The sequence below is a fragment of the Syngnathus leptorhynchus genome, chromosome 7, assembly GCF_054491065.1.
Source record: "Syngnathus leptorhynchus isolate UIUO chromosome 7, UIUO_Slep, whole genome shotgun sequence".
Taxonomy (NCBI): Eukaryota; Metazoa; Chordata; class Actinopteri; order Syngnathiformes; family Syngnathidae; genus Syngnathus; species Syngnathus leptorhynchus.
Genome location: NC_141201.1, coordinates 5596341 through 5623011, shown reverse-complemented (window position 1 = coordinate 5623011; position 26671 = coordinate 5596341). Strand labels below are relative to the sequence as shown.

General features: G+C 42.1%; 1 protein-coding gene across 10 annotated transcripts; it reads right to left on the bottom strand.

Moving 5' to 3' along the window:
* Positions 1–1345: 1345 nt before the first annotated feature.
* numbl (NUMB like endocytic adaptor protein) lies at positions 1346–25762 on the bottom strand. Of its 10 annotated transcripts, none has more exons than XM_085916256.1 (11): positions 25519–25762; positions 25293–25408; positions 21633–21685; positions 9607–9757; positions 8693–8767; positions 7881–7955; positions 6322–6462; positions 5703–5910; positions 5348–5599; positions 4994–5173; positions 1346–4907 (listed from the first exon to the last, which is right to left on the bottom strand). In XM_085916256.1, the coding sequence occupies exons 3-11, from the start codon at positions 21662–21664 to the stop codon at positions 3826–3828; spliced, it is 2196 nt and encodes a 731-aa protein (XP_085772382.1). In that variant the 5' UTR covers positions 21665–21685; positions 25293–25408; positions 25519–25762; the 3' UTR covers positions 1346–3825. The 10 variants fall into 10 exon arrangements, with proteins under 10 accessions (XP_085772382.1, XP_085772383.1, XP_085772384.1 ...); XM_085916257.1 differs by having other exon boundaries at positions 25293–25397; XM_085916258.1 differs by having other exon boundaries at positions 25293–25319.
* Between the last annotated feature and the right edge of the window lie 909 nt (positions 25763–26671).

The window sequence follows — 26671 nt, the reverse complement described above, 5'->3', positions numbered from 1 at the left end:
CTGGTTGATCTGTGACGTCACAAGGACACTCCATTAGGTACACCGCCATTTTCAGGTGGACCTAATCACAGGCCACTTCATTAGGGAAAAATCATGGTCAAAATTTAAATGAAATTGAAAAGTGCCACACCCAAACAACCCCCCACTTTCTGATTGGCTGGTTGATCTGTGACGTCACAAGGACACTCCATTAGGTACACCGCCATTTTCAGGTGTACCTAATCACAGGCCACTTCATTAGGGAAAAATCATGGTCAAAATTTAAATGAAAGTGAAAAGTGCCACACCCAAACAACCCCCCACTTTCTGATTGGCTGGTTGATCTGTGACGTCACAAGGACACTCCATTAGGTACACCGCCATTTTCAGGTGTACCTTATCACAGGCCACTTCATTAGGGAAAAATCATGGTCAAAATTTAAATGAAAGTGAAAAGTGCCACACCCAAACAACCCCCCACTTTCTGATTGGCTGGTTGATCTGTGACGTCACAAGGACACTCCATTAGGTACACCGCCATTTTCAGGTGTACCTTATCACAGGCCACTTCATTAGGGAAAAATCATGGTCAAAATTTAAATGAAAGTGAAAAGTGCCACACCCAAACAACCCCCCACTTTCTGATTGGCTGGTTGATCTGTGACGTCACGGGACATTCCATTAGGTACACCGTCATTTTCGGGTGTACCTAATAACTATGCATTTTTTTTGTACGAGTCAAGAATGTGTATTTGACTACTTGCTCTTTATTTTGGGGGACACCAACACATATTACACAACTTAAACACATACATATTGTCATATAAAGCAGTTAACCAAATGTCAGATATGGATGTTTTCATGCCCAAAAAATAAAAACGAGGAAAAAAACACCAGACAAGTTTTAACATAAATGTTTATTAATAACAATAATAATAAAAGTAAATTTCGTTCGTGAACGGGAAGTTACGTCATTTTCTTCTTCGTTTTGTTTTACGGTGAGGTGGCACCAGCTTCATTGGGCATTACTGACATCTACTGGTTGAAGTCACATGAATTGAAAAAAGAACGAATCACTTGAGGAAGTGATTCGTTCACTCTCGTTCACTGAAAAGCTTTGTTCTTTTGAACGAATCGTTCACTCACGAGCCAACACTAGTAAGTGCGGGTGTGGCACTTTTCACCTTGAGTAAAGCTATGACCATGATTTTTCCCTAATGAAATGGCCTCTTATTAGGTTCCGACTCATTCTACGCGACATGATTTGTACACTTTCATCTTCAGAGGACTCAGAAGCGGAACGTGATGACAAGAATGGAGGAATTAACACACATACAAAAAAAAAACTATTGTAAAGATGCACAAGTATTGTATTATATTACTTTATTCATCTTTTGTACAATGTAATTACAATACAAATATGTTGGTTTAAATACAAAAAAGTCTGTAAATAAAGATTGAAAATAAACTTCACTGTTTTCTGTTACCATCACTAAACTAGTTTTACAATCAAGTTCATGAGGTCATTTAGTTTGCTTTGTTGCAATAACCTACATATAATTTAGAGGGTGTGTAAACAAGTCCAGTGAAAGAATATATTTTCAGTGAACAATAAAATAGGTTCTTGTTTCAAATATTTGTATTTGTTGGGTAGGTGGAAGGGGGAAGATTTGTCAGAAAACAAACTATGTGATAATTGGGAATTTCTTTTTAGACGGCAGCCTATCAAATAGCAACACTGCCTTATTAAAAAATATTTGACAAATGAATCCTACTGAAAACAAACACGGAGCATTGTCACTAACTCTTCATACAGTTGAACTCCCATTGAGGCTTGCTTGTTTGTTAAATCTTGCTTATCAGACTGTAAATAAGGAATACTGTGTGCTAAAGTTGGAAAAATAAATACTTCAAAAGATGCAAGTTTGAAGAGTTGAGTAACAAGATTTGGAAATGGAGGAGGCAGACAGTCTGTTCTGTGGGCAAGATGACTTTTCCAAACTCACTTGTTCCCTCTCATCTTCATCATCATTTTGGTTCTCCATCTTCTGTTTTAACTAAACACCGTTGCTTGACTTATCTGGAAAAAGGTGGACGGCTACTATGAAGTGTCAGCTTAGGAATTTCTTCAGTGCCTTTTAGCAAGAGAAATGTCCACCAAAGATAAAAGTGAAGTTCTATTGATTTGTCTGGAAAGAAAGCAAAAGTGCCCACTGTATGGGTGGGAGTATCATGCCACTATATACACGTGCCAGGCAACATGATCCATTTCATCCATGGGTAGTATTTGGTTCCCATAACATGCCCTGACTCTCGATTGCTACCTAAACAAATATAGATGACCTGTGTGGTCCTATTTGTTTCCCTCGTCCTTCTTAAGAGTTCAATAAAAATAAATATATGCGATAAAAAATATCTTAAGGAAACACTTAAACATGTTGGATTTGAGGAATATATAAGTTGTCAATGTAAAAAAAAAAAAAAGTACAATAAATAAAATCATTTTGGCAATAAATCACAATGGGTCCTCTTATGCAGTGATTCTCAACCAGTGTGCTATGAGAAATCATCAGTGGTGCCAGAAAAAAAAAAGAAAATCTAAAGTCAATCATTTTTGACAAAAATTGTATAATTTTCTCATCCACCTTATTCCTGTGCTCCATGATCTGATAATATTAAAAAGGTCAGCGTTAATATTTAAAATATGGAGCATAACCTCTTCCTCATCACAGGCGCTCACTAAAGCTTAATGACAAAAAACGCTAACGCTCCATAAAATCCAAATCATTGCGGCGATCCTTCGCCCACAAAAAAAAAAGGAGCACATTGAAGAAAGACATTGCCACATTCTACGGGAATTCATGCACATTCTTGTTTCTCCATGGCAGCTCGCAAAAATAAGGTAGACATATATTTTCTTAACTTATCGAGGCCAACAAGGCAAAATAATAAAAGGCTCTTCCACTAGATGTCTGAAGGTACGTTGATTAACCTGTACCTCTTGAGAATTATTTTTCTAAGTGGTGAGCCGCCAGGTTTTTTTTCCGATGTGAAATATGTGCATTGGCTCGATAAAGGTTGAAAAACACTGCTTTTAGGTCCAGTGGTTATAAAAAGTCTACACACCCCTGTTCTAATGTTGTAGTTTTGAGATTTGAAATAGAAAAAAGAACGAGCTACTTTAAAAACATGACCTATGGATAATAATATACAACTAAACTACTGTGGTTGCATAAGTGTGCACACCCTTAACCCTGCACATGTCCAACTATGTTATCTCTGTTGTTGTTTTTTATACTGCTACTCTTGAAAAGATTTTTTCAATTAGATTGTTTAAGTCATGGTCACAATAATGGTTGAAAATATTTTGCAGGGCTGTGTAGAAATTTTATATCCACTGTACGTACAATCGGTTCTCAAGATTAACAAGAGCATTCATCTGTTCATCAGTCAAACCAAGAATGATTTCAGTTCTTCACAAGGATTTTCTCACCACAATAAATACTGCCAAAATCAGTCCGTGGGATTGGAATGCATCTGAGTCACCTCTGAAAGAAAGCAACCACTGAGCGTGTCGCCAAGTGACACAGTCGATGTGTGAAGGGACTTGTTGCAGCTGGTAAAGAAAGTAAAGCCGAAGTGTAGACATGAAAGCCAGAGCGAGGCGGAAACGAGGCGGTGTGGCAGGATTTAGATCATCACATGATCCGTTTGAGATGTGAAAAGCTCCCGGCGGCAGCCCGGCGATGTGTAAAGCGCTCGTCGGAGCTTCAAGAAAGCAACATCGTTGTGGTGCCGCGGCGTTTCTGGACAGAGATGCTTGAATTAGCACCGAGCTTTCTCCTCTTAGAGCTCGATCTCAAAAGTCTTCTGCAGGTTGTTCGAAAACGGGTTGACTGCCGGCGGGCTTTTGTTTCCAGGTGCCTGAGCTGCCGGTTTGGTGTTGGTGCTCTCAAGTGCAGCCCACTGGGCCTCAAAACGCTCATCATCTTGGGAATTATTGGTCACGGGAGCAGTCAGATGGCTGCCTTCTGGCGGCCAGCTGCTCGTGTTGCTAGCATTGTTAGCGTTTCCGTTTTGAAGGACCACGGAGGCGGCGCTGTGCGTGGGGAGACCGTTCATGGCTGTTGAAAGTGGAGGGGTGGAGGGGAACGGTGTGGAAAAACCTCCAGTGGGAACTCCTGAGTAAGGGTGCTGGGTTCCGCCTGTTCCGAGGGAGCCCACTTTAGGCACTCCGGAGCCGATGACACCTCCCGTACCAGATGACCCAGTGGCCGTGCAGAAGACATTGGCCACCATTTGCGACGGTGTGATTCCGACCACGGGTACGCTGACATTTGGGTAGGTCATACTGCTCGCCAAGCCCGGCATGTAGGTTTGCATGGGAACAAAAGCCGGTTGGACCGCCTGGCCGGCGAACATGCCCACAGGAGCCGAAGTGGCGTCGAAAGCCAAAGGAAAGGGCTGCAAGATGCTTGGGAGGGAGCCTCGGGCCCCCCCCGCCAGGGAGGGCTGGATCATCGGGGCTCCCGACATACTCGGACCGGACATGGTGGGGATGGACATCGAAGGCAAAGACATAGGGGGGCTTGAAATTGGAGGGCCGGGTATGAGGGGGACGGATGATATGGACATTGGTGGGAGGGAATGAGCTGGGAGAGCAGACTGGCCGGCGATGAGCGGTTTGGACATGGTACCGAGCGACACCGGGGTCAGACTCGTTATTTGCTGACTCGTTACAGACGGTGGCCCCGGAATGGTGGGGATGGTCGGACCCGGTGGGGGTGTCTGCTGGGACCTGACTGCTTTGGAGACCTCTTCTAGCCATCGCTCCGCCTCGGAGGGTGTACGTTTATGTCCGCTCTGCAACGCCGTGGATGCCGGAGGGGAGTGGACAGGAGGATCTGGTTGAACCCAAGAAGATGTGGCTGAAAGGAAAAAAGGTTGATGACATTTGTGAAAGGGAGGCTAAAATCTACTTTGGGTGTGTATTATTGAAAACACTGCGTGTTACCCTGTATCGGCGCTGGAGGAGGAGGCAAAGCTGGAGGCACGACGCAGGTTGGCAGAGCATTCGCAGGCGGGCAAGGGTTGGAGAAAGGGTCCTCGGATGGATTTGTGAAGGAGGTGTTGATCTGGCTACACAGCTCATTAATGTCTCCCTCGCCGGACAAATTCATGTCCACCTCTAGTACTAGCAAGAAAGGAGTACATAAAAGGCAAGTGGGAGGATGAAAAAAAAAAAAAAAAGGAAGAATGCAGCAGACACAAACCAGGAGATGAAGACAACTGCAGTAAATGAAGTTAAAAAAAAAACTTGCAGCATATGAAATGAAAAAGAAGATAACGGTTTTCAACTTCAACTCACCAGGATTCTTGGTTTCAAAGTCGGTCTTGCGTTGCAGAGTAGATGGCAGGTCATTGAGGCGAAGTGACAGCTGTCTCTTGAAGGGAGAGTTCTTCTGGCTCAGAGCTGGAAATCCCCGGAATGAACCTTGGCGTACCAGTTGCTCGATGGGTGCGTGGCGGCGGGGGATGGCGTGAGGTCCGCCGGGTTCTGCCGCGCCCTCGGGTGGGGAGGCAGTACCGGGGGGCAGGGCTGCGTGAACACAGGGCTGGTCTGCAGGAAGGAAAGAGGAGCCACAGTCAGGTAAGCACACCTTAGTAGCTTTCATTTCCAAAAGTAAACAAAAGGGGGAAATATTTATTTCTCAGGACCTCACCTTTGTTTTTCTCTGGCATTTTGTCATCTCGTTCACTGCCGCTGCCGTGGGCGCTGCACGCAGAGTTGGCGCGGAAGGAGCCCTCGCGTACGAATGAGGTGCGGCTAGCATCAAAAGATGCCGTCACGCCGCACTCTTTTTCCCGCCGTTGTTTCCTCTCCAAACAGGCAGCAAAGGCACAGCCGACTGCATGGCTAAGTCTCTCCCCCTAATGTAGCAGAAATACAAACAGCACTGACCAAGATGTGGATGATGCTTAGAACTCTAACAAGGGAGCAACTTTTTATTTTGGTTGAACAAATGTGTTTTAAAAGCCTTTATTGATTTTGTTTTTTTATGTCTAGGGAGCTTTCTAATTAATTTTTTTTTTTTAACAAATATATTTTAGAAGCCTTCATTGATTTTTTTTTTCTTTTGTCTTGGGAGTTTTGCAAAACGTTTTTTTTTAACAAATGTATTTTAAAGGCCTTTATTGATTTTTTTTTCTTTTGTCTAGGGAGTTTTGTAAAAAGTATTCACAGACAGAAACCTTTTAAGGGACTTAAAAAAAAATGAAAGAATGAATACAAAAGGTCAAACATGAAGCGAGACAAAGAAGCTTGGAACCTCCCCCCCTCACCGAGTCTTTGAGAGCCATGAAGCAGTGGCACATCCAACGTCTGGTGGTGCCGTCTCTGCAGATGTAGGAGAACGCCTTGTCATAATTTCGATCCGGAGCACAGAAGGAGACTTTCTCGATGGTCTGGTCCACAATCAGGTCCTGGAACAATAAAGAAACATAGAATACAACAGAGCAGAAGTTAAACTTAGTAAATACAGTAATGCAACTGGGGGGGGGGGGTCAAGACATTTTCAGACATCAGTTTGACCAAGTTGGGTTGAGAATCAAAGCCATTGGAGTGTTGAGTAAACTTATCCAATACCTTTTTTTTTCAGTCCTACCTATAAAAGTCACTAACAACGGGCTGTTGACACTACGGCCTCTTAAAATCTCCGGGATGTTTGTTCCACTCGCCTCTCCTTCTATGAAAGGTTTATTCAGCCTGCCTCAGTGTCTACAGAGCTAGACTTGGAGGGGGGTATCGCTTTCTTGGTGTATATTTAGGGGCCCCGAGCTCACTTCTTTGACACTCCAAAAACACACACACACACACAAAAAAAAGGGAAGCACAACACAAGAACCGAGAGGCGGATGAAAGGGCCGAAGAAAGACAGAAAGGCTCACACACGCATCCACTCACATCCTTTTTGGCCTCAGAAAACAAAGAAAGGAGTGGAAGAGGGGGAGAGAGAGAGAGAGAGAGAGAGAGAGAGAGAATAAGGGAAAATGGATAAAAAGAAAGAGGGCCATTCACTGCGGACAGTGAGTGAATGCTGGGAGCTGCTGGTACCAAGGTGAAAGGCAGTGCAAGTAGTTTTTTTTTTTTTTGCAGACAACTGACTGTGGTCATGTGATGTCTGCTTTCGATTCAATGTGCAACCAAGGCGAGATAGCGTCAGGGCTCAGGTAACAACCAATCACAGCTCAAGCGTGGGTGTGTGTGTGTGGTCTTCTAACTATAAAGTGAAAAGAAGCGTAAGGAGCTTCTCCATTGAACTGACTCGCTCCTTTATTCCCTGCAGCTCTTTAGCATGATCTACTTTCAAAAGAGTTCCCGGTGAGTTGCACTCACACAGGGTGGCCTCTCAGTCACCAGACATTCCTCAAGAACAATTTTATATCTGAGCTCCTCCTCCCGCTGAGCACCACTATAGGACCAAGACGAATGGGAGAACATGTTTATATTTAAGCTTTTCACTTCATTAGGTACGGCACCATCAATATTTATTAACTCATTCACTGCCAACCCAGTTAATATCTCTGACGGCTATAATCGTCAATGGCACTGAATGAGGTAAATACAAAAAGAATACTCAAATGTTTTGTGCAAGGTACTCACATATTTTCAAACTATAAAAACAATAAACACACTAAACAAAAGATACCCCACTGAAAGAGTCAATCCAGTGAGTTAGTATCTTTGTAAAGGTTGGATTTACAATTCAGCTGAGCTAATAAAGGGTAATGAAAGGTTTCCTCAGTCAAGCGTGCAAGGTCACATTTGTTTTCTTTGTCATAAAAAAGGACAATTGGATAAATGTTAAAACATTTAAATGGGAAAAAAAAAACATGCTTACCTTTGTCTTATCATCAACCACCCTGAGTCCGTCAGCGGAAACCCACAATACTGCCTTCACTGTCTTCTTCCCACTCTATAAAAACCAAAACAAACATAGAAGAGAATGAATGCTGCACGGGAAGGTTCACTAATAAACTCGTTCTAGCAGTGATGTCATCAAAAGCTATTGTTAGCGTGTCAAGGTTCTTGCCATGCTAATGATGTGAATTTACGGTACGGGGTGTGGGTGAAAGAAATGAGAGAGGTGGGCCATAAAAAAGGGTTTTTTTTTTCCGCCAAACCTCAGAACACAAGGTCCAAGTCAATACTTTTAAGAAGTCTGCGGAATTGTGACCGTGTGAGTCAGGCAAAGCGTTAAATAATTCTCTTTGAACCATTGTGTAGCAGAACAGAGTCCTAGTTATTGCATAATCCCACCGAGAGAAAAAGAGCAGAATAGACAGGAAGCAATTTATGGAAGCAGGAGTTAAAGTGGGAGGTGTGGGCGAGGAATTTATTAATAAGAGGAGACTCGAGAGTTCTTATTGAAAAGCTGGAGCGTTGGAAAGACAGCTGAGATGAGCAGTTCAAACACGGCAATGTTTACAACATCGTACGTCTCCAAACAAGCCTCAGCAAATGTGTTTATTTTTCTGACATCTGCTTCTGTCAAATGGGTCACCATAAAAAATGGTTGTTTTCCAGACAACACTATTTTGTGTATTTTGATCTATACTGTAAATGCACGTCAAAGCTTTTTAACCAAACTAAAGAGCAGAAAATAATGAAAATATGTGTTTGCATAAGATTGTGTGTTGGTCATATACTCACAATTTTAAGCTTTTTTACCGCCTCTTCGCACACATGCATCCCTCTAGACTCCTCCACCTCCACCAAGCCCAGGTACTGCAGAACAAAGTATGGACAGTATATTCATTTGAAATCCACTCCATTGACTTCACTGTCTGTTTTAATTACTTGTGCATTGAAGGAGAAGAAAAGCGACCATTCAAGCAGTTCTATATTATGTTGGAGCTATTAATGATAGGACAGTGAGGAAGCAGGACTGAAGTCATCTATGACCTGAAGAACTATTTTTCTATTTTCCAGGATTTTTTTCCACATTTCCCCCCCAATCCCCCGTAGGGACCTTATAGTGAATGTTTGTCATGTTTTAAAAAAAATTGCAGGTGTGGAAAAACATTTTTTCTTGTATTGCGGACCCCTTGATTATATTGCCCCCCCCCCCAAGGAATAAATCCTAGCTCTGCCAGTGCCAGCAGGGACATTACTCCCACAACTCAATTTCTCCAATAATATCGTATATTAAAGTATAAAAGCCACTTTTGTGTCAGACCATAAGAACAAATAGCAGATGTTGTCTGTTTCTGCAGGAGCAGGGATTGTTTTTTGTTTTTTTTAAACATCTCTGAGAAAGAATAACGTCCATATTTTACTAGACTATAACCTTCTGGTTTCTCTATTCAAGGCCTCTTCATTATGTGCTCCCTTTATCGGATACTGTATGAGTCGGTCTTAGCTCATATCTCCTTGAGTCTCTATGGCCTTTCCATGTTGCCGTCTCACAAAGAGTCATTTCATCCTGCCTCCTCAAATCCATAACTCAATAAAGGTCATTGTTTCTCCAGCTCTTCTCTCCTCTGGGACGGAGGTTATCGCTTACAAAAGGGAAACAGCCCTTTGCTTTTCTCACTGTTAAAATATCAAGGGTTGCGGAGGCTTACCCGTACGGAGAAGTTACATTTGCCCCGGCGTACAGCCTCCTCGTCTGCCTGCCACTGATGCGGTCTGCTGGCCTCGGGTACATAGGTGGGCTTCTTCCTCCTCAGGCTCTGACGAAGCTTGTTCATCTCCGGCGTCACGTGCTCCCTGGTGCTGTTGACAAAAACAAAAATAATTAAAAAAAAAAAAAAAAAAAAAAAATTTTTTTTTTTTTTCTGATTAAAAACACATATTAAGTTGAATATTTGCTACTATCTGCATAGGAGTATAAATAAAAGAAGTACTACAAAAGAAATATGATAATTCTCCCCGTCGGTACGTAACGATTTTTTGTTGCTACTCTATCTATCGGAATGAAAAGATTATATATTAAGAAGAATAGATTATTAGGTATTCTATGTCAATCCAAATGGATCATTGTTATCTTTACAGACTTGTATTCAGCCCATATATGGGATCTCAAGATTGTTAAGGTGTACCTAATAATGTGGTCCAGTGAGTGAAAAAACCCAGCAACGCTAGTAAAAAAAAAAAAAAAGTCTTCATTCACACTGTGCACTTGGAAAATCAACAAGGAAACTACTCCCTAAATACTATGTATAGTATCTGTGCTGTCTAATTAGGAGCATTCAGCATCTTTACTGTGTACAGCGACACTAATTTCCCCGCACAATGAAACGTGACACCATTTTAAGGATAATTACATTCATTTCCCCGACAGTCACATTTGCCACGGGAGAAGGTCTGGCGTGCATCGAAAACATTTCTCTCGCCCAAAGCTGAAATGTCATCATGGTTCTTTGCAGCATCTCACTATTTATACAAATTGTTTACATTCCTATGAGATAGTCCTGTCACATTATATCCAGAACATTACCATGATGAAACCCTTCATTTAATCAGTTGCTCATAGACAAAGTAAACATTTTCATCCAGCCATCTGTCATTTCATTCAAGAGTTCAAAGTAACAAAGAGGTCAATATTTTCTTACTGTCCAGAAAACGGCTTGTTGGCTACAACTGGGTGTAAAATTGCGCTTCCTCCACACTGAAGGCAGATAATGTCCATAACGTAAGCATAAAATCTCCAGCGTGAAGAGACGAAAAAGATCCCTGAACTACACATAAGGTTCAGGCGTGCACATTGAAATATATATACACATGCATCACTGCTGCAATTGTGGTCATATCTGGCGTGTCGGAAGCGTGTGTGTAAATTTACACCGGTTCTCACCTCACGGGCGCGTGTGTAATGTGGATTACTGATACGCGACGGCTGCAAAACAGCTCGAGTGGCATTACTCATTCCTGGCATGTGAGTTATGCGCTCTGTGCCAGGAATGGACACACACACACACCGTCAATGTGCACACACGCTGTAACTTGTGCCATTTATTTCCAAGCACCCAAGGCACAGCAGTCAAACATTTCTTTTTCCGAGCATCACAATGCAAAATGATGAAGCTCGGAAGGAACAACGGCGTAGTGAAAGTCGCCCGTCGCGGGGCGGAGATTTTACTGAGCACTCAACTTGTAAACCACTTTCCATAGTTGTGACCTCACTCTGTCAACAAGAACCATATGCAGGATTTTCTGCAGCAGCAAAAGAACATACAGTACAACAAAACATGAATAAATAAAAAAGGTCAACATGAGAACATTGTGGTCATAAAGCCATCAGCACCTTTGAGTAGACTATACAAACCAGTGGCGTGATGCCAAAAGAAAAACAGCAATTTCCCGTCCAGACATCTGCAATACATTAGTTCCATACTACTTCGACAGGGATGTGATATTTTGGAGTATTTGAAGTCTTTTTTATCCAAGCTCACAACTCAAGGAGCCTCACAATTGGCCAAAAAACAACCAACGCACTAGACGACATAAATAAAGATGATTTGAGATCTCATTCCTAACGTTCCTCCATTTTGTGATCCTGTTCAAGGTCGCAGCAGTGGAGCTGGATCTTATTCTAGCTGACAACCATGACGGCTCTATGAGTCAATTGACTCCGAAGTGCATTAAGCACAAATTAAATTGATTTTTTTCCACACAATCATGACACACGCGTGTGCCGAGCGTATTTGCGTATGTGTATGTGTTTCTTTTTGTATAATTTGTGCTAAGGCTGCATGACCTCATGTCTTTCCAGCTGTGTTTAGTGGTCACCAGATGGGAATCTGATTGATATCTTTGGCTGGACTCCCAACTCTTTCTCTCACACACACACACACGTGATGCAGGCAAGCACACACTGCATTTCTCCTTCATCCAGATGTTTTCAATTCAACAGCAGCTCCCAATTTTTGACCAAAATGGGACTCCTCCCTCCCTCCCTCACACTTCTTCGAAACCACATGTGTCGTGAAACGCACCTCAAATGAGAAGCAAAACGGAAAAGACGCATATATTATGTCTTTTTATCTGTGCTTGCTTGTGCGTGCAAAAGTTGAGTATGAGTCACAGCAAGGCTTTCAGAATACGCAAAAGCCCAAATCAAAGCCATATTACATCTTGTCTGTTTGACACATTTGTTTCCCAACTTGGTCTTTTAACGGCAAACCTCATTTGCAATGAAGTTGGGATGTTGTGTCAAACACAAAAACAGTTTCATGAAATGATTTGCAAATCTTATTTGACCTACATTCAAATAAATATACTTCAAACCAAATGTTTCTCTCATTTTAAATGTGATGCCTGCAGCAGGGAAAGACAACAACAAAATGAAGCAATAATAAATGCATTCCAGACACTTAACAAGAAACACACACAAAATTCCAAAGTAATCAAAAGCAGAAATGCTCAACATGTAATTAGAACAAGTCAGCACAATAAAAAAACAATTAGTGAAACATTAAAAAAAACCAATATATTAGTGATCAAAGGTGAGACAGTTCCTGTTTTGATGGCACGCCACTTTTTTTTTTTAAACCGTTATTTTTTTTTCACACCATGAAACTGCAGCGAAGCAGAAGAACATGATGCACAAAAAATAAAATACGACTTTAGCCAACAAATATATTTAAGAATAAACCAAATCTCTGACCAGTATGTTTTGCATAAGACTTGTATCAAATGTTTCAGAGGCAGAGAACAGACTTGAAGCAAAGACAGGCAGCCCATCCCATCATTCTCGCACACACATGCGCGCGCAATCACACACATACACCTGACCCACTTTTTAAGGCCTGCAGACTTCAACTGACACTGAGTAACCCGGATAAGGACAGTACAATTCTCTGTCCCTTCTGTCTCTCTATCTCTCTTTCTCCCACTTTCTTTCTCGCGCACATAAACACACTTTTTCGACAACAGGTGGAGCGTGGATTAAAACTGAAAAAAAAAAAAAAAAGTGTGATGATGTGCAGATAAATGAGGCCATTTGTGTTTAGACTCAAGCCTGACCCAGGACAGGGTGGACTTATTCATATGTGAGCGAGAAAGAAAGAATTTTCAGGCTACATGGCCGCTCATAGTCAGTTCAGCATACAGTATATGATGGAAAATAACAACAACAGTAAAAGATTTTTTGCACATGCATATGCAAGAAAACTGACAACACAATATCACGCCAAAGTACAAACAGAAATTCATTTTCAGTTTGATGACTCTCACTGAAGCGTGCAGTCAACAAATAATTCAAATAAAACCTATTGAAAAGTAAATGGGCGGCTTAGTGTTAAAATTCTATAATATAATTCATCACCAAAGTAGGCCAGTGTCCTAAAAAAACAATGTCACAACACAATCGTCAGCTTCTGAACGCGCCAGACAGCCGGGTCACGCTGAACATTTTCAGGTCAATATCATCGCTGCAGTCCCACAAATCACCCAGTCGCAATCCCCATTTGCTCTCTAGCAACAACACAATCAGACCCGGGGAGTGAATTACAGTTCGTGTGTGTGTGTGCTGCTGACTGATGTAAATTGACAGCTGAAGCAGAGCCATGTGCCGAGCCATCACTGCTGTCTCTGTCATTCTCCATCCGTTCGTACACATCCACGAGCATAATGTCCTTTCTCACCACCTTCAATATCATGTTTCGCAGGAGTTGCTGGCGATTGAAGGCATTAAAGAAAGCTCACATAAGTCCATTAGCAGGTGCTCATCTTGCATAATAGGCTTTCAATCTTCTCTTAGGGAATAAAGCGGCAATACAGGGAGTGTCACTATAATAACAACCAACCGTGTAGAAAAACACCCAGCCCTAAAAAAAAAAAAAATACTTACATACCACCAGTTCTTGCTTATATATTTTTAATGCTAATAATGCTATGAATAAAGAAGACCAAAAAAAAAAAAAAAGCACAGCACTCAATAAAAACAATACAAAAAGGGAATTAAATGAGCTCTACAGTTAGTCTGAAATAAAACCCAAATTGAGTACAGTTCTGGTTTCAGCCATTATTTTCTTTTTGAGATACATTGAAACACAATCACAGTCAAACAAGTTGTCAAGACAAAAAAACAAAACTGCACGGCTCTCGCTACTTATGTCCGCATGAAAACAGGAGAAAATGTTGTCAATGCTAGTCATAAATAAGATCATTTTCCTTAAATCAACTTCAACACCAGCCAGCCATAGATGGAAACTGCTCTTGAAACTCTACAGCATTTGATCTTTTCTATAAATAAAACTGCTGTTACTTCCACGGGGAGGTTTTCAGTCTCGTACTGTCTCCGGGATTAACACTTCACTTTGACACTGCCCCTCCCGCCATTGTTTCATTTCCCACCCACACAAGTGTGTGTGTGTGAGTGTGTGTGTGTGCATGTGTGAGTGTGTTCTGGCCGTTGATTAATTTCAGTTTGAAACTGTGTTCTTTAGTCAACTGACACATTGTCATACATAAATTACATGTAGTACTGTAAAAATGATGGAAATGGGTGTGTCAGGGAAACTAATCCAAAGACTGTGCAGTCAGGCATGAAGGTGAGCAGCGGGGGTCGATATCGTGTGCTCCTACTTTGTAGCCCACAGGACATCCCATAATATCTAACAAGTCTCTGATATCAAAGAAATTTAGGATGAGCAATGTTTACATGTGCGATGACAGATCAATTTATGCTGGCGTATTAATCAGGCCCGTATGCTAATTTATTAAAGGCGGCCATTTTGTAGTCCCAAAACCTCACTGCGCACCTCTAAATAAAACCACCACTGAAAGTATAACTACTGAAATAATTATGACGTGAACTCCACTGACTCATAAAATGGACTCGTGCAATCTGGTTCTGTTTAATTGATTACAAATGGTAATAAACTCACAGGATGAATGACTCGTTTTCTCTTAATCAGAAGTGTTTATTGTACAGTCTGAGATGGGAGAGTTGTTATGGATCATTTGTGGATATTAAAACAACTCAGCATTGGTTTAATCTTTGCTTAAACTGCCAGTATTTATTGTAATTATAATGACTTAATTCATAATAAAAAGGCCTTCGTCTTTTTTTTTTTTTTTTTTACATCTTTTGCATTAGATTTGATAGAAAATGCAAACCCCCCCAAACTGGGAGCAAATTTGGTGTCTTGTCGTTCTGAGGCACACAGTTACGCCCATGTCCGAGAGTCTTGAACTGAAAAAGGAAACCCTTGTGTACTGGATGTGAAAAATAATCAGCCTTAGCACACACAAAGAGAATTTCCTGTCCACCCAAAATACGTCAGATGTTACCTCATAATTTTGGAACTTGTGCATTTTTGAGGAAAACATCTGCACTGGTGGAAACGTTTCCACAATGTTTGTCAAACGTTACGTTGAAAAAGTCATCAAACATGGCTCTTTTTTTCCACAAGCATCTCTTTGGCCTAGTTTTAGTGCCTACTTGTCCAGATTTATACACGATCTCTTCACTCTCTTCATCCTCACTTTTTTTTTTGTCCTTTTCAAACCCAACTTTCACACTCCTCCTCTCCTCTCCTCTCCTCTCATCTGCGTCCTGTTGAGTCTGCAGCTCGCGCTTTTCTTCATTTGTCCTCATTTCACTCATTTTTCTCGCCTTATTCTTGCCGCGTTTCACAAAACACATTCGAGCTGTTCCTCTCTCAGTCGAGAATCTCGAAACTCTCGGGAATTAAGCAAATCCACCAGGCTATAAGACATGATTGAAAACATACCTTCTGCTCTGGAAAACAAAATATGCATGCCAAACGCGTATATGGGCAAAATCTTGCTCCGAAACATAAAAATATCTGCATATACCACAGAAACAATATGTTGTGTGTTTACACGTATATAGCATGTTTAATCTCTTCCATATGGGGATCTGCTAAGACTATTATCTACTATGAGCCCCGTGGACACAGGCTAGACGAGATCTCTTATCACTTTGGCAGTGTTTTGAAAAGCGACAGGAAAAATATAACGTTTGCTTTTGACCTCTATAGCGCTTAGAGAAATGAAACGTCGTCATGATAACTTACGCATTGGTGACCCACTTTGGAGTCCAAACAGTTGAAAATCTTATCAAGAAATGCAAGGCAACATGCCGCAAATAAATGATGACACCGTGGAGTTCTTGCCCAAAACCAACATGGGTTTGACTCACCTGGATTCGATGACATCACCCATCTCACCGCAAGAACTCATCATAGACGGGAGAAGATCGCAGATGTGACGAGCTGACGTTTTTGAGACGGGGCGGCAAGAGCGGCGCGAGAAAAAGATGAGCGGAGTAGAGTAGTGTGTGATGATATCGCCACTCACACTGAGGAGCTGGGATGGGAGAGAGTGCGGAGCCAAAGGGAACCACACCTCTTCTTAAGAGATTAACTTGGAAAAGGAGCGTACCGATGCGTGCAATTCTCAGTAATCAGCGTCTGTCCGTCCGTCCGTCCACGTGAGCGTCTGTTGTACAGATGCACAGAAACAAACAAATACTGCACAAGCGTGCTTGCTCACAGCTGCGCTATAAATAAATGATAAATCAATGGCTGGCCCAAATCCTGGGAGTGGGGAAATACTGCATGAAAAAAAAAAAAAAAAGGAGGGGAGTGGTGGTGGTTAAGCGAGTCATGACACAGTTTTTTTTTTCTCTCCATCTGCTCTTGGTGGAATGGTCAAGAGTGCACTAGGGGAGAGGGTGAGATGTGATGGTGGGTGTGGGGGGGGGCACTTGAGGATAACAGCTGGATAACAGCATTCCACCAGGACCAAAAAAATACTTCCATTTTAACATCATAACTCTAAAATGCCTTTTCATTATTGACTTTTTCCTCCCTATCCCTTTCTGCTGCACTCCTCCAGGAATCGGATGTACAGACAGTCGGGAAAGGAGGGTGACAATGAGACAGATCTAAAAATAAGCATTGAGGGGGGGAGACAAAGCTGTAGCAGAAGACAAGCATTTCAAACAAACCATAATACTGATGAATGTGTGTCAAAAAATGAGATCATTTCTGTTCTCCACACAGAAACAAAAGGATGATGCCTCATCACAACTGTGGTATGATGGAGGAGTGTGTGAGTGTGCCCTCAAGTGGCTTCTGGACACAAGCACACAATTGCCCACTTTGTGTGTTTGTCTACTGGATTACATCGTCAATAGCTTTCCATTATCAAAGAGTTGGGGGGAGCATGTGAGGTCTAAAGGTAGCGGCAGCTGGTCTAAACTCCGAAGCTTTTGGTGCTAATCGACATGGCATCCCAGCTCCTTCACGCAAGGCTAAACATTGGAATGATCAGCCTTACTGCTGCATGGCAACCACATCCCATGGCAACCAGGGGTATTTTGGTGGAGGATATCTTAAATGTGTTGTCATATGGTGGAATGAACGACTGGCGACATATATGGTCGGTCACATGGGAGACTCTGGACGGCAGAATAGGAGACAAGTGAGCCTCTTCCTGCTCTCCAAGTAATAATTAGATTTGTGTGAAATAAGTAATTGTCTAATGGAGTGAGGAGGGTGGCTGATGATGGAGTATTCTGTTGCCTTGTTTAGGAGCGCCCCTATTGGACGGAAGGAGAATGACACACAGTCATGCATGGATGAAAAGCTGTCAGTTGATGGCCATGTGGTATGAGCAGTATATTCGACTTGATTAAAAAAAAAAAAATCATTTTAGAAATGTAACATTGTCAAACAGGACACCTTTTTACACTTATGTGGAGTGTGTATCTCGCCAAATTTAAAATTGTTGATCACCAAACAACACATTCATACATTATGTACATATCTGCATGTAAAGCAATTATATGCAAGGCCGTAAGTCAAAAAAATCAATATGCTTTTAGAGCTTTTAACATCTGCCTCATTACCTCTGTCCGTCCTTGTTCTAAAAGTGCTTTTCTATAGACAACGCACATGATGATGACACTGATTGGATGGAAACGTTTAGCAAGGGGACAGCGCGGCGTTATGAAGAACAGCGAGTTCATATAGCATCGCCGATTACGTTTTTGGGCAACCTCTATACGTTACACATGATGAAAGGTTGATTCAATTGATATGCATCTGTTAAATAGATATATCCATGTGTCTGTCAGTCCGTTTGTCTCGGGAGCAGCTACCATCTGTCTACTTGCCCTCTAATCTGTTCAGAAATGCAGCACGCTTAGCCCACGGGAAAGCTGTCTTGTCTTTTTCGATCTGCCATCACAATAAATACGTTCCTTAAAGCAATCCAACAACTACAATGAAAATATGTTATTGTTTTTTTTTTGCAAGACTGTTATATGAAATATTTTTACTTAGATTGAGCAGGAGTCACGGTTGCTGTGCAGATTAGACACTGTGACCTTCACAGGGTGGTCCTGTCCCATTGACAAACACTAAAAGCAGAGCCTGGTCATGCAGAAATAATGGCAAACAAAATTGGTGCACTAAAACAGCCAGTTGTAGTTGGATTATGTCAAAGATGGAATTCTCAAGACAAACGCTACCATGACACAAAAATGTACATGTCCAGCAGTGTTGGCCTTCGTGCACTTTTGATTTCCTACTTTTTTTTGTTATTGAATTGATCGGTGGGTTACGTTGCATCACACGACAACGTTTGACTATTTCTGGAGATGATGCATCACCGTCCTACCCACACGCTCTGCAGTGGTTTACCATTCCGACTATATGGTGGAGAACTAAACTGAAATGCAATGCTCCAAGGAAGCAATTTCTTACTAAGAGCACGAGTTTTCAACTCTGGTCTTGTACTCTGATAAAAAAAAAAAAAAAAAACGTGCAGCCAATATTCTATTTCCCAGCTTCCAGTTCCGAGAACTTGTGAGAACAAAATGAGTGTTGTGATGACGATACAATAAACCCCAACTGATGTAAAGACCCTCAAGCAGACTGGCTCATGTATTACGAAAGAGGAAACCAGAAATGGCACAAGGGGGAGCAGTGTCCTACTGTGTTGCTAGAAAACACTGACACACAACACGCTCATAGCTGCTTTTGATGGAGACGAAAGAGGAGCAACGTGACAAGTAGGTCCGCTCTAACATCATCATACGTCTGGGTGACTCCTGGGAGCACAAAAGACGTCACAAGCAAAGAGAAACTCCCTCCTCGCCATTGTTTCCTTGGTAAAGTGTGGCGGGACAAAAGCGAGGGATTCTTTTGCACATAAAAACGAGTGCGCCCGTGCGTGCGTACGTGCGTGCGGGTAGTCACCAGAGATTACAGACACGCACCACAGATGGTCAGCGTGTCTCGTCTTTTCACCGCCACCACCGTGGAGAAGAATGGCCAGCGGTGGGCCTTCCTCCTACTCCTCTTCCCCCCTCTTTCTCTTTTATCAGCACGTGTGTCCGTCAAATGGGAGCGCGTGTCTGGGACAATGGCCGCCAGACAAAGAGCCCGACTACCCCCCACCGGGAAGCTGAATAGGGGGGGGCACGTGGGCCTTGTCATCGATGGAACAATAGTACTGGAAGAGAGAGGGAGGGTGGTGATCAAATAAGGTGGCCTTGAGTTTTTCAACTTTTGGAGCCAAGTCATTTGAATGATCACAATCAAAATGACATTGATGGACCACCAACATTCTTTTGAAAGTTCATCTTTATTCGTCGTGTATTTTCCAGACAAAAATGGAAGAAAACCACGCAAGCATGGGGAGAACATGCAAACTCCACACAGTCCGGAATCGAACCCGGAACCCCTGCACTGTGAGACAGACATGCTAACCAGTGCATCCAATCTAACAATCTTCCTTGAAATTACATGGAGTTAATGGCATTTTTTTATTCTAACACCTAATCACATCATAATTAATTGTATGACATTTAGCAAACATATTTCAAGGTCATGCAAGGTTACGCCATGAAATGATCTCCAGTGCAAGCAAAGTAAGCCCAACTAAAAGCTCCTTCAAACTATCAACGCCAAACCTGTCACAAGTCAAACAGGCACAAGCAGCACCTCCTGAATGTCTCTCACCTCTGAGCCAAGGATTCCATTTTTTTTCTCTGTTTCTGTTATGGACACCTTGACCTCACAGTAGCAGATATTTTGGAACAGCTGGGCTGAGTCTGCAGGGTAAGTGAGGGGAGTGGACAAGAGAAGACATGTAAAGGCGGGCAGCCAAGCAGGCTGCTGACAGACTCTTTTCAGGCAGCAGCTGGTTAGAGAGGGGGCTTTCACCAGCTGTGCCTCCACTGACCTCTACGCACACATCACGTCCCCCTTTTTACCCCCCCCACCCCCAAAACTCCCATCCCCCAATTCTTTAACCAAATGTAGGCAAACACAAGGCACACTCAACCATCTGTCAATAGTAGCAATTGCGGCCCACCATTGTGCAATAATGCATCAAAAAAAAAAAAATCTTGCATCGTGTCCCAAAACAACTTCCCTGGAGAGAGAAGATTTCTTAAACGGACTTCTCTCATGCGCCGAGCGTGGAGCCATGCTCCCTCAATGGATTCGCACGGTTTAAATCCTATGACTAATCCAAAACAGAGTAAAGTTAATTTTATTCAGCAGAACAGAGAAAGAGACACATTACTGGAGCTAATACCCAAGGGAAAATTAGGTCTTCACTTTCACTGTATTTATTTTCACTACAAGCATCTCACACACACACAATCCATCAGTGGGCTCAAAGGTTATGTTTCAGGTAAAGTGTTATTCGCATTCACTTAAGAGCCAACTTTCAGAACCGCAAGAAAAATAATGAATTGATAAATACGCCTTTTGCAAGCTTTCAGCAAGAGCAAGGAAGTGTGACCTCTTTTTAATCTGAAAATTCTTCTTGCGTCCATGTCTTTGCCCTCAAGGGTTAGTTAGCAGTGTGAATATTGGATAGGGACAGATTGCATGGCGTAACATTAGACCTACATACACAAAACAAAATGTCTGATGAGGGGCACAATTATGATTTTACACTATAGATGGGTCCCTTAAATTACATAAGGTTAAATGTCATGTGCCACAAAACAGCTGTGAATTTTTATTGCATCCATTTTCCCTATTTCAAAAAAAAATAAATACAGCTAAATAGACAATTAGCAAGCGAGCATACCATACCTCTCGAGGCATCGTAAGCTCGTGTCTGAATTATGTATTATGGGATGTAAATATAATAGGAGGAAAGACGACATGGAAATGTGTTGTATGTGAATGTAAGGGGAAAATCTTCAAAGCTGCTGAGTGTGCAGCTGAGACAGTGGGGGTCAAAAGGGAGTGGTGGGGGGGGGGGGGGGGTAACATTTCCCTGTGATTCTTAGAACAAGTCATAGAGGAAAAATAATAAACACATCGAAATTCCAGAATCTTCCTCATCTTCCATCTGGTGACTATACCAACCATCACCACACCTAACTTGACCCTCCCACTGTTAGGAGACAAGGTGCGACCAGAAGGAGGCATGCTCCTCACCCACTGAGAATGACATGAACAAGAGAGATGAAGAGAGACAGCCAGCAGTAATCAGGCCGTCGTGTGCTAATGACATCACACAAACTACTTCCTGTGTATCACAGCCACTACACTGTATTGCTTTAAGGGAGTCAGACTGTTTTGGCAGCTCTCCTTTCTGGGACACACAGCAATGAAAATGAACATTTAAAACAAAGCAAGCTCACTTGAGATTCCAGATTGTGGGAAGTTGGGTCATTTCAGCACAGCTCAGTCAAAACTGGGAAAATGATAGCAGAATGATCAGGTTGAGAAGATTGATGTGAAGCACGTGCAGCCTTGAAACTTCATCAAAAATCAATGTTAATGGAGCTTTCGGAAATGTGCTGGTAGTGCTGAGAACTCATCGAAAAAAGGACAACGTGATTTTATAGTGATGGGAGTGGCAAAAAGCTAATATTGCGCAATCTGTTCAGAGTTACTTTATCGCTTCCTGTAAATTAATCACTTACGGTATTAATCAAGTGTGTGTGTGTGTGTGTGTGTGTGTGTGTGTGTGTGTGTGTGTGTGTGTGTGTGTGTGTGTGTGTGTGTGTGTGTGTGTGTGTGTTCGGGTATTGTTGGGTATTATATTGAGCCTTTTCCAAACAGCTCCCACTAGCTAGATGCTAACAATTGTCCAAGATGTCTTGGTAGGACGATAAATTAGAATTGAAGGCAACTAATGGGCCGAGCCCAACTCCTAGCAGGCCAATCAAAAAGTGTTTAATCAGGTATTTGCCGAAATTCCCAATGCTACTTGTCAATTTGGCTGCCCGTGCAAAAACCTACGGACCAGATGGTTTGAGTGGCTGGCTAATTTATAACCTTTCTGAGTGGCTACCTCAGCAGTGACAAACTCCGAATCCCTCTGCAGGGATTGCGAGTTGGACAGACTACTCATCTTCCAGTGGAGACAAACAAAGAGGAGGTTTGTTCCACTGGGAGCCTGCAGGCAGTGAATGCTACTTCCCTTCACTGAGAGAGAAAAAAAAAAAGCAGACAGAAGAGAGGGGCCAAAAGAGAGACAGTTGAAGAAACCGATGACTTGAGAGGAAAGGGAAGAAAAAAAAAAACAGCAAGACAAGGACAGAGGAGAAAAGACAAAGGAAGTTAGCCTCAGAGGTTCTCAAACTTTTTGCACCACGGACAACCTATGAAAATACTACGATTTCAAACAATACTACCATAGAAAACATGAAAGTACAGTAGCGTAGTAGGCACAAGTATTTATCAAAAACACGTTTATTCCTGAAAAATTAGACTCAGTATAGGAATTAATTAATGGATAAATAAATAAATAAATAAATAAATAAATAACGTACTGCAGAAATACTGAGAAAATTTACTGCTGAGAGGTTGAAAGGAGATTTGGACAATTTTTCTACTCGATTAATAAAATAGTTGTTGATTCATTTGACAATCAATTAGTCATTGAATCGATTGATTTTCACAGCTCTTGAAAAGCAGCGAAAGCACTGAGAAAAGAAATGACGCCGTCTGTGATAGAAAGACAAAAGCAAGGAGAGGATAACAAAGAGGTGCTGACAGGAGAGGCAGATCGACTGATGGAGACAACGAGCGAGAGAGAGAGTGAGCTGAGGGAGAAGAGTCATGTGGAGTCAGTTGCTCCTCATCAGCAGCTCGGCTGTCAGAGCTCTTCACCATAGCAACAATGAGTCATAGCATCTGTAAACAGAAGCAATGTTTTCTAAACCAAGACCCACTCAAAGATTAGCTGTGACATCACTTTTGTGTGTTTTTTTTTTTTTCTTTTACGAGAATAGCACGCCACAAATTGGTCCTCACGGGTAGCAAAACAAGCTGTTGTTTATTTATTTTTCTGTTAAATTTCTAGTTGACACTATATAATAATACTGTTAGACAAAATGTCAATTTATGCTAATTAGATACAAAAATAATCTTGTTCAAATGCATTGTAATAATTTAATTAATGAAGATTTAAAGACGTTAATCCTTTTCAAAAATGTTTGTTTTAATAGTAGTTGTATATGTGCCACATTTGTATCTATACTGCCCTGTTTTATTTATTAAATTTTTTTCAAACAAAGTGTTCTCTACATTTAACGCTTTTCCTTTAAAATGGCCTCTTGTCTGTTCTTCAACATCCATTATCGGGCTTATTACGCAGTCACCCATATTCATATTGGTTGTCAGCGAGCCCATGACTAACATTCGCCCATCCCCTCTCGAAAAAAATTTCAAGTACTGCTCATCCCATTACCAAATTTGGGTTGCTCTGATTCATCCCGCCACTAGAGATGCAATTCAACAGTTGTTGATTGCATGCTTTCATTCATACCTGAATACATCAATCAGAAACAAAATGTTAGAGTGCAACTTTTCTTACAATCTTTACCAGCATTTATTTCCAAGCATGCGAGTACAGTATTCAGATTTGGAGGAAGTGCAACGTGGACACCGGTAGTAGCGGGACCGGGGATGGAAGTGGAGCTGCTTGTTTAGCAGACCCACCCTGACCGGCACAAAGGGGGGGGGCCACGCCCGATTCCGCTACCGGCCACCGCAGACAGCCTTGTGATTGGCCAGCGGACTGACCTTTGATCCCAGTCATATTGTGCTGTCAGCTGGGCCAACCCTTGCCCCCTTTGAATGGCAGTGCAACAAAAGCCAGCCAAGATGAAGTAGCAAAAAGAGCTGTATGACGGGAAATGGTCTAAGCGGATGTGGAAAGTGCGTGCGTGGAATGTATGCATGCGGTGGATTAGAGCTTGGCTGTATTCATGACAGTGTTTCAGCAGTTAGCGTGATCACACCCAATTTGTCCTCAAAAGCCGGAACCTTTTTCAACTTGAAACTTTCCACTCAATTCCAGACAGTCTTGATCCAGCCTCAAATCTAAACCATGCCCAAGCAACACCAACAAAACTTCATAGCGGATCAATCTAGTTTCATCGATTATCCAGAAAACGTATCGATCACTCGGATCGTCGATTAATTCCCGATGAAGCGGTTTTATCGGATAATTATCGTACAGTATACACCTTGATCTTAAAAAGTAGCCACACTTTCTTAACTTGCCCAGATTCTATTCTCTCATTCGAATGTTAAATCCAGATGGCGTCTTCACAGGTGGTGTAAGAATTGTGGTGGTCTGAATACTACACCTACTCTCTTAATGCACAACATGTGATTCTTTCTGGCTCTCTGAAGCAATGGGTCAGAACCCCGCCCCCAGCAGTACTCTGTGAGGAATGCCATGTCATGGAACAGATGGAGTGCTACACACAATGAAACTTCATGTACATATTCTCTGGTCTATACAAAAAGCATGTGGGTTCAATGAAAGCCCCACTCTACTTTCTTGTTCTCTCAATATCTGTATACAGTATCATCTTTGAGATCATATGATACATTCAAGTATGATGCAGCAATGTTTTCTTCAAAGACCACATGAAAAAAAAAAATTGACAGACTCAAAGGATCTGCAGACAAATAGAGAAGAGGAAGTCAAGGCTTCTGATTTATTGGTGACCAGGCTGTGATGAAGAAAACTGCCTAGAAACATCATTAGTAAAAATCAGAAATAGAAATATACAGAATTGTCACACATTGCTTTGCAAAAGTTCCACTTTTCTTCCCCCCATGTTGGCTTATGGACGTGAGGTATTGTCAATGCATGGTGACGTGTTATTCATTTTGCATACCCGATAGAAAAGATGTTAATCACCCAATTATCATCTCTCATCTACTCCACTAAAATCTCGAAGAGCATCGTGCTATTGTTACATATACAAGCCTGCTAGCCAATAACCGAGGAAGTCAAGAAGGATGCACCAGGAATGGGCTGCGTTCAATCTACTCACCGACAACGACGGATGATCGGATCTTCTCTGTAAATCCAGCACGAGAATGAATCAAAGAGAATTCAGCAGTATTTCCGAAGATGCCAAAGATCTTCTCCGGCCGTTCTTTTGATTCCCTGACGGCAAGGTATGGTGTCGCTGTTTAGACTGACAGACACTCTTCCACACTTAAACACTCAACTCACGCACACACAAATTACGCAGCGTAACACCAAGACAATCTTACGCATGAATCGAAGATAAAGGGCGTCAAAGAACGATGCTTTCAAGTCAGTGTTGATCTGTGTGGCGCTTGAGAGTGCAGCTCGGATGCTTCGCCTGATCACTGTGCACTTACTGGGCTGCCCCCCCCTCCGGCTCCACCCGCTAAGACTGCCTTTCCAGTGCGCCCATTGGCACACGCGGCCGGACATGCAAATCCACACTTCCCATTGATGTTTTCCAGAAAGGACAGAGAAAGGGGGGGAAAAGGCAGGCGTGTTTCCATCGCTCCACTGCGCCACTGTGCGGTAAACCACCCAGTGTGGATCCTCTCCACTTGACGTCACTTTACATAGACGGCGCTAAAAGGTTTGGGTGGTTGAATTATATCTGCAATAACACTGATAAACTATTTGAAAGACAAAACGATTTTATTCTGATTCAAATGTTTTCATATGTTGACATTGTCACTTTGAAATACATTCAAGTCAAAGTTTTTTTTTCTTATGGGACAGTGTGTATAATTTTGTGTGGTGAACAAATAGAATGCAACTTAGGTTGGAAGAACATGCATTTTGAAGTCTTGTATTCCCTCAAGTGGCAAGTGTATCGCATTGGCTACACAAGCTGTAGTCATTGATCCAGCGAACTTGGGATCCCTGATCCTTCAGGTATCGATAGTAAATAGATGGTGGGGAGACAGGTCGGCGCCTTGCACACTGAAACCCGAATATAATTAGCAACTAGAGGACCTACAATTATATTTTTAAAAAAGGTATATGATATGATACATTTTTTTTATATTATGACCTTTATGCTTGAGTTCAGCTATGAAGTAGTTGAGCTCATTCACATATAGTTGAATTTTTTTCATTTTTCCCACCGCTTATCCTCACGAGGGTCACGGGCGCACTGGAGCCCATCCCAGCTGTCTTAGGGTGGTAAGCCGGGCACAATTAATTATAAATGACAAAATATCAATTACCGATTGGGAAACGGGACGGATGAACAGTGAGAGAGAGCTGCATGGTAGCGACATCTACTGGAAAGTTAAAGGAGTTCAGTTCATCTGGAAAAGAAAATCCATTTGTGATACAGTATAGTGCTCATGTAAGACGAAATATAAATTTTCATAGATGAAATGTTTGTCAAGGTGCATCATTCATGTTCAATTTAAC

Bases quoted from the DNA above. Each gene is read 5' to 3' on its own strand.
- numbl (XM_085916264.1), bottom strand. From the start codon at position 10,673: ATGGACATTATCTGCCTTCAGTGTGGAGGAAGCGCAATTTTACACCCA. The intron at 8,768-9,606 runs GTAAGCCTCCGC...TTTGTTCTGCAG, and splicing joins AATGTAACTTCTCCGTACGG to TACCTGGGCTTGGTGGAGGT. The intron at 4,908-4,993 runs GTAACACGCAGT...TTTTCCTTTCAG, and splicing joins TCCTCCAGCGCCGATACAGG to CCACATCTTCTTGGGTTCAA.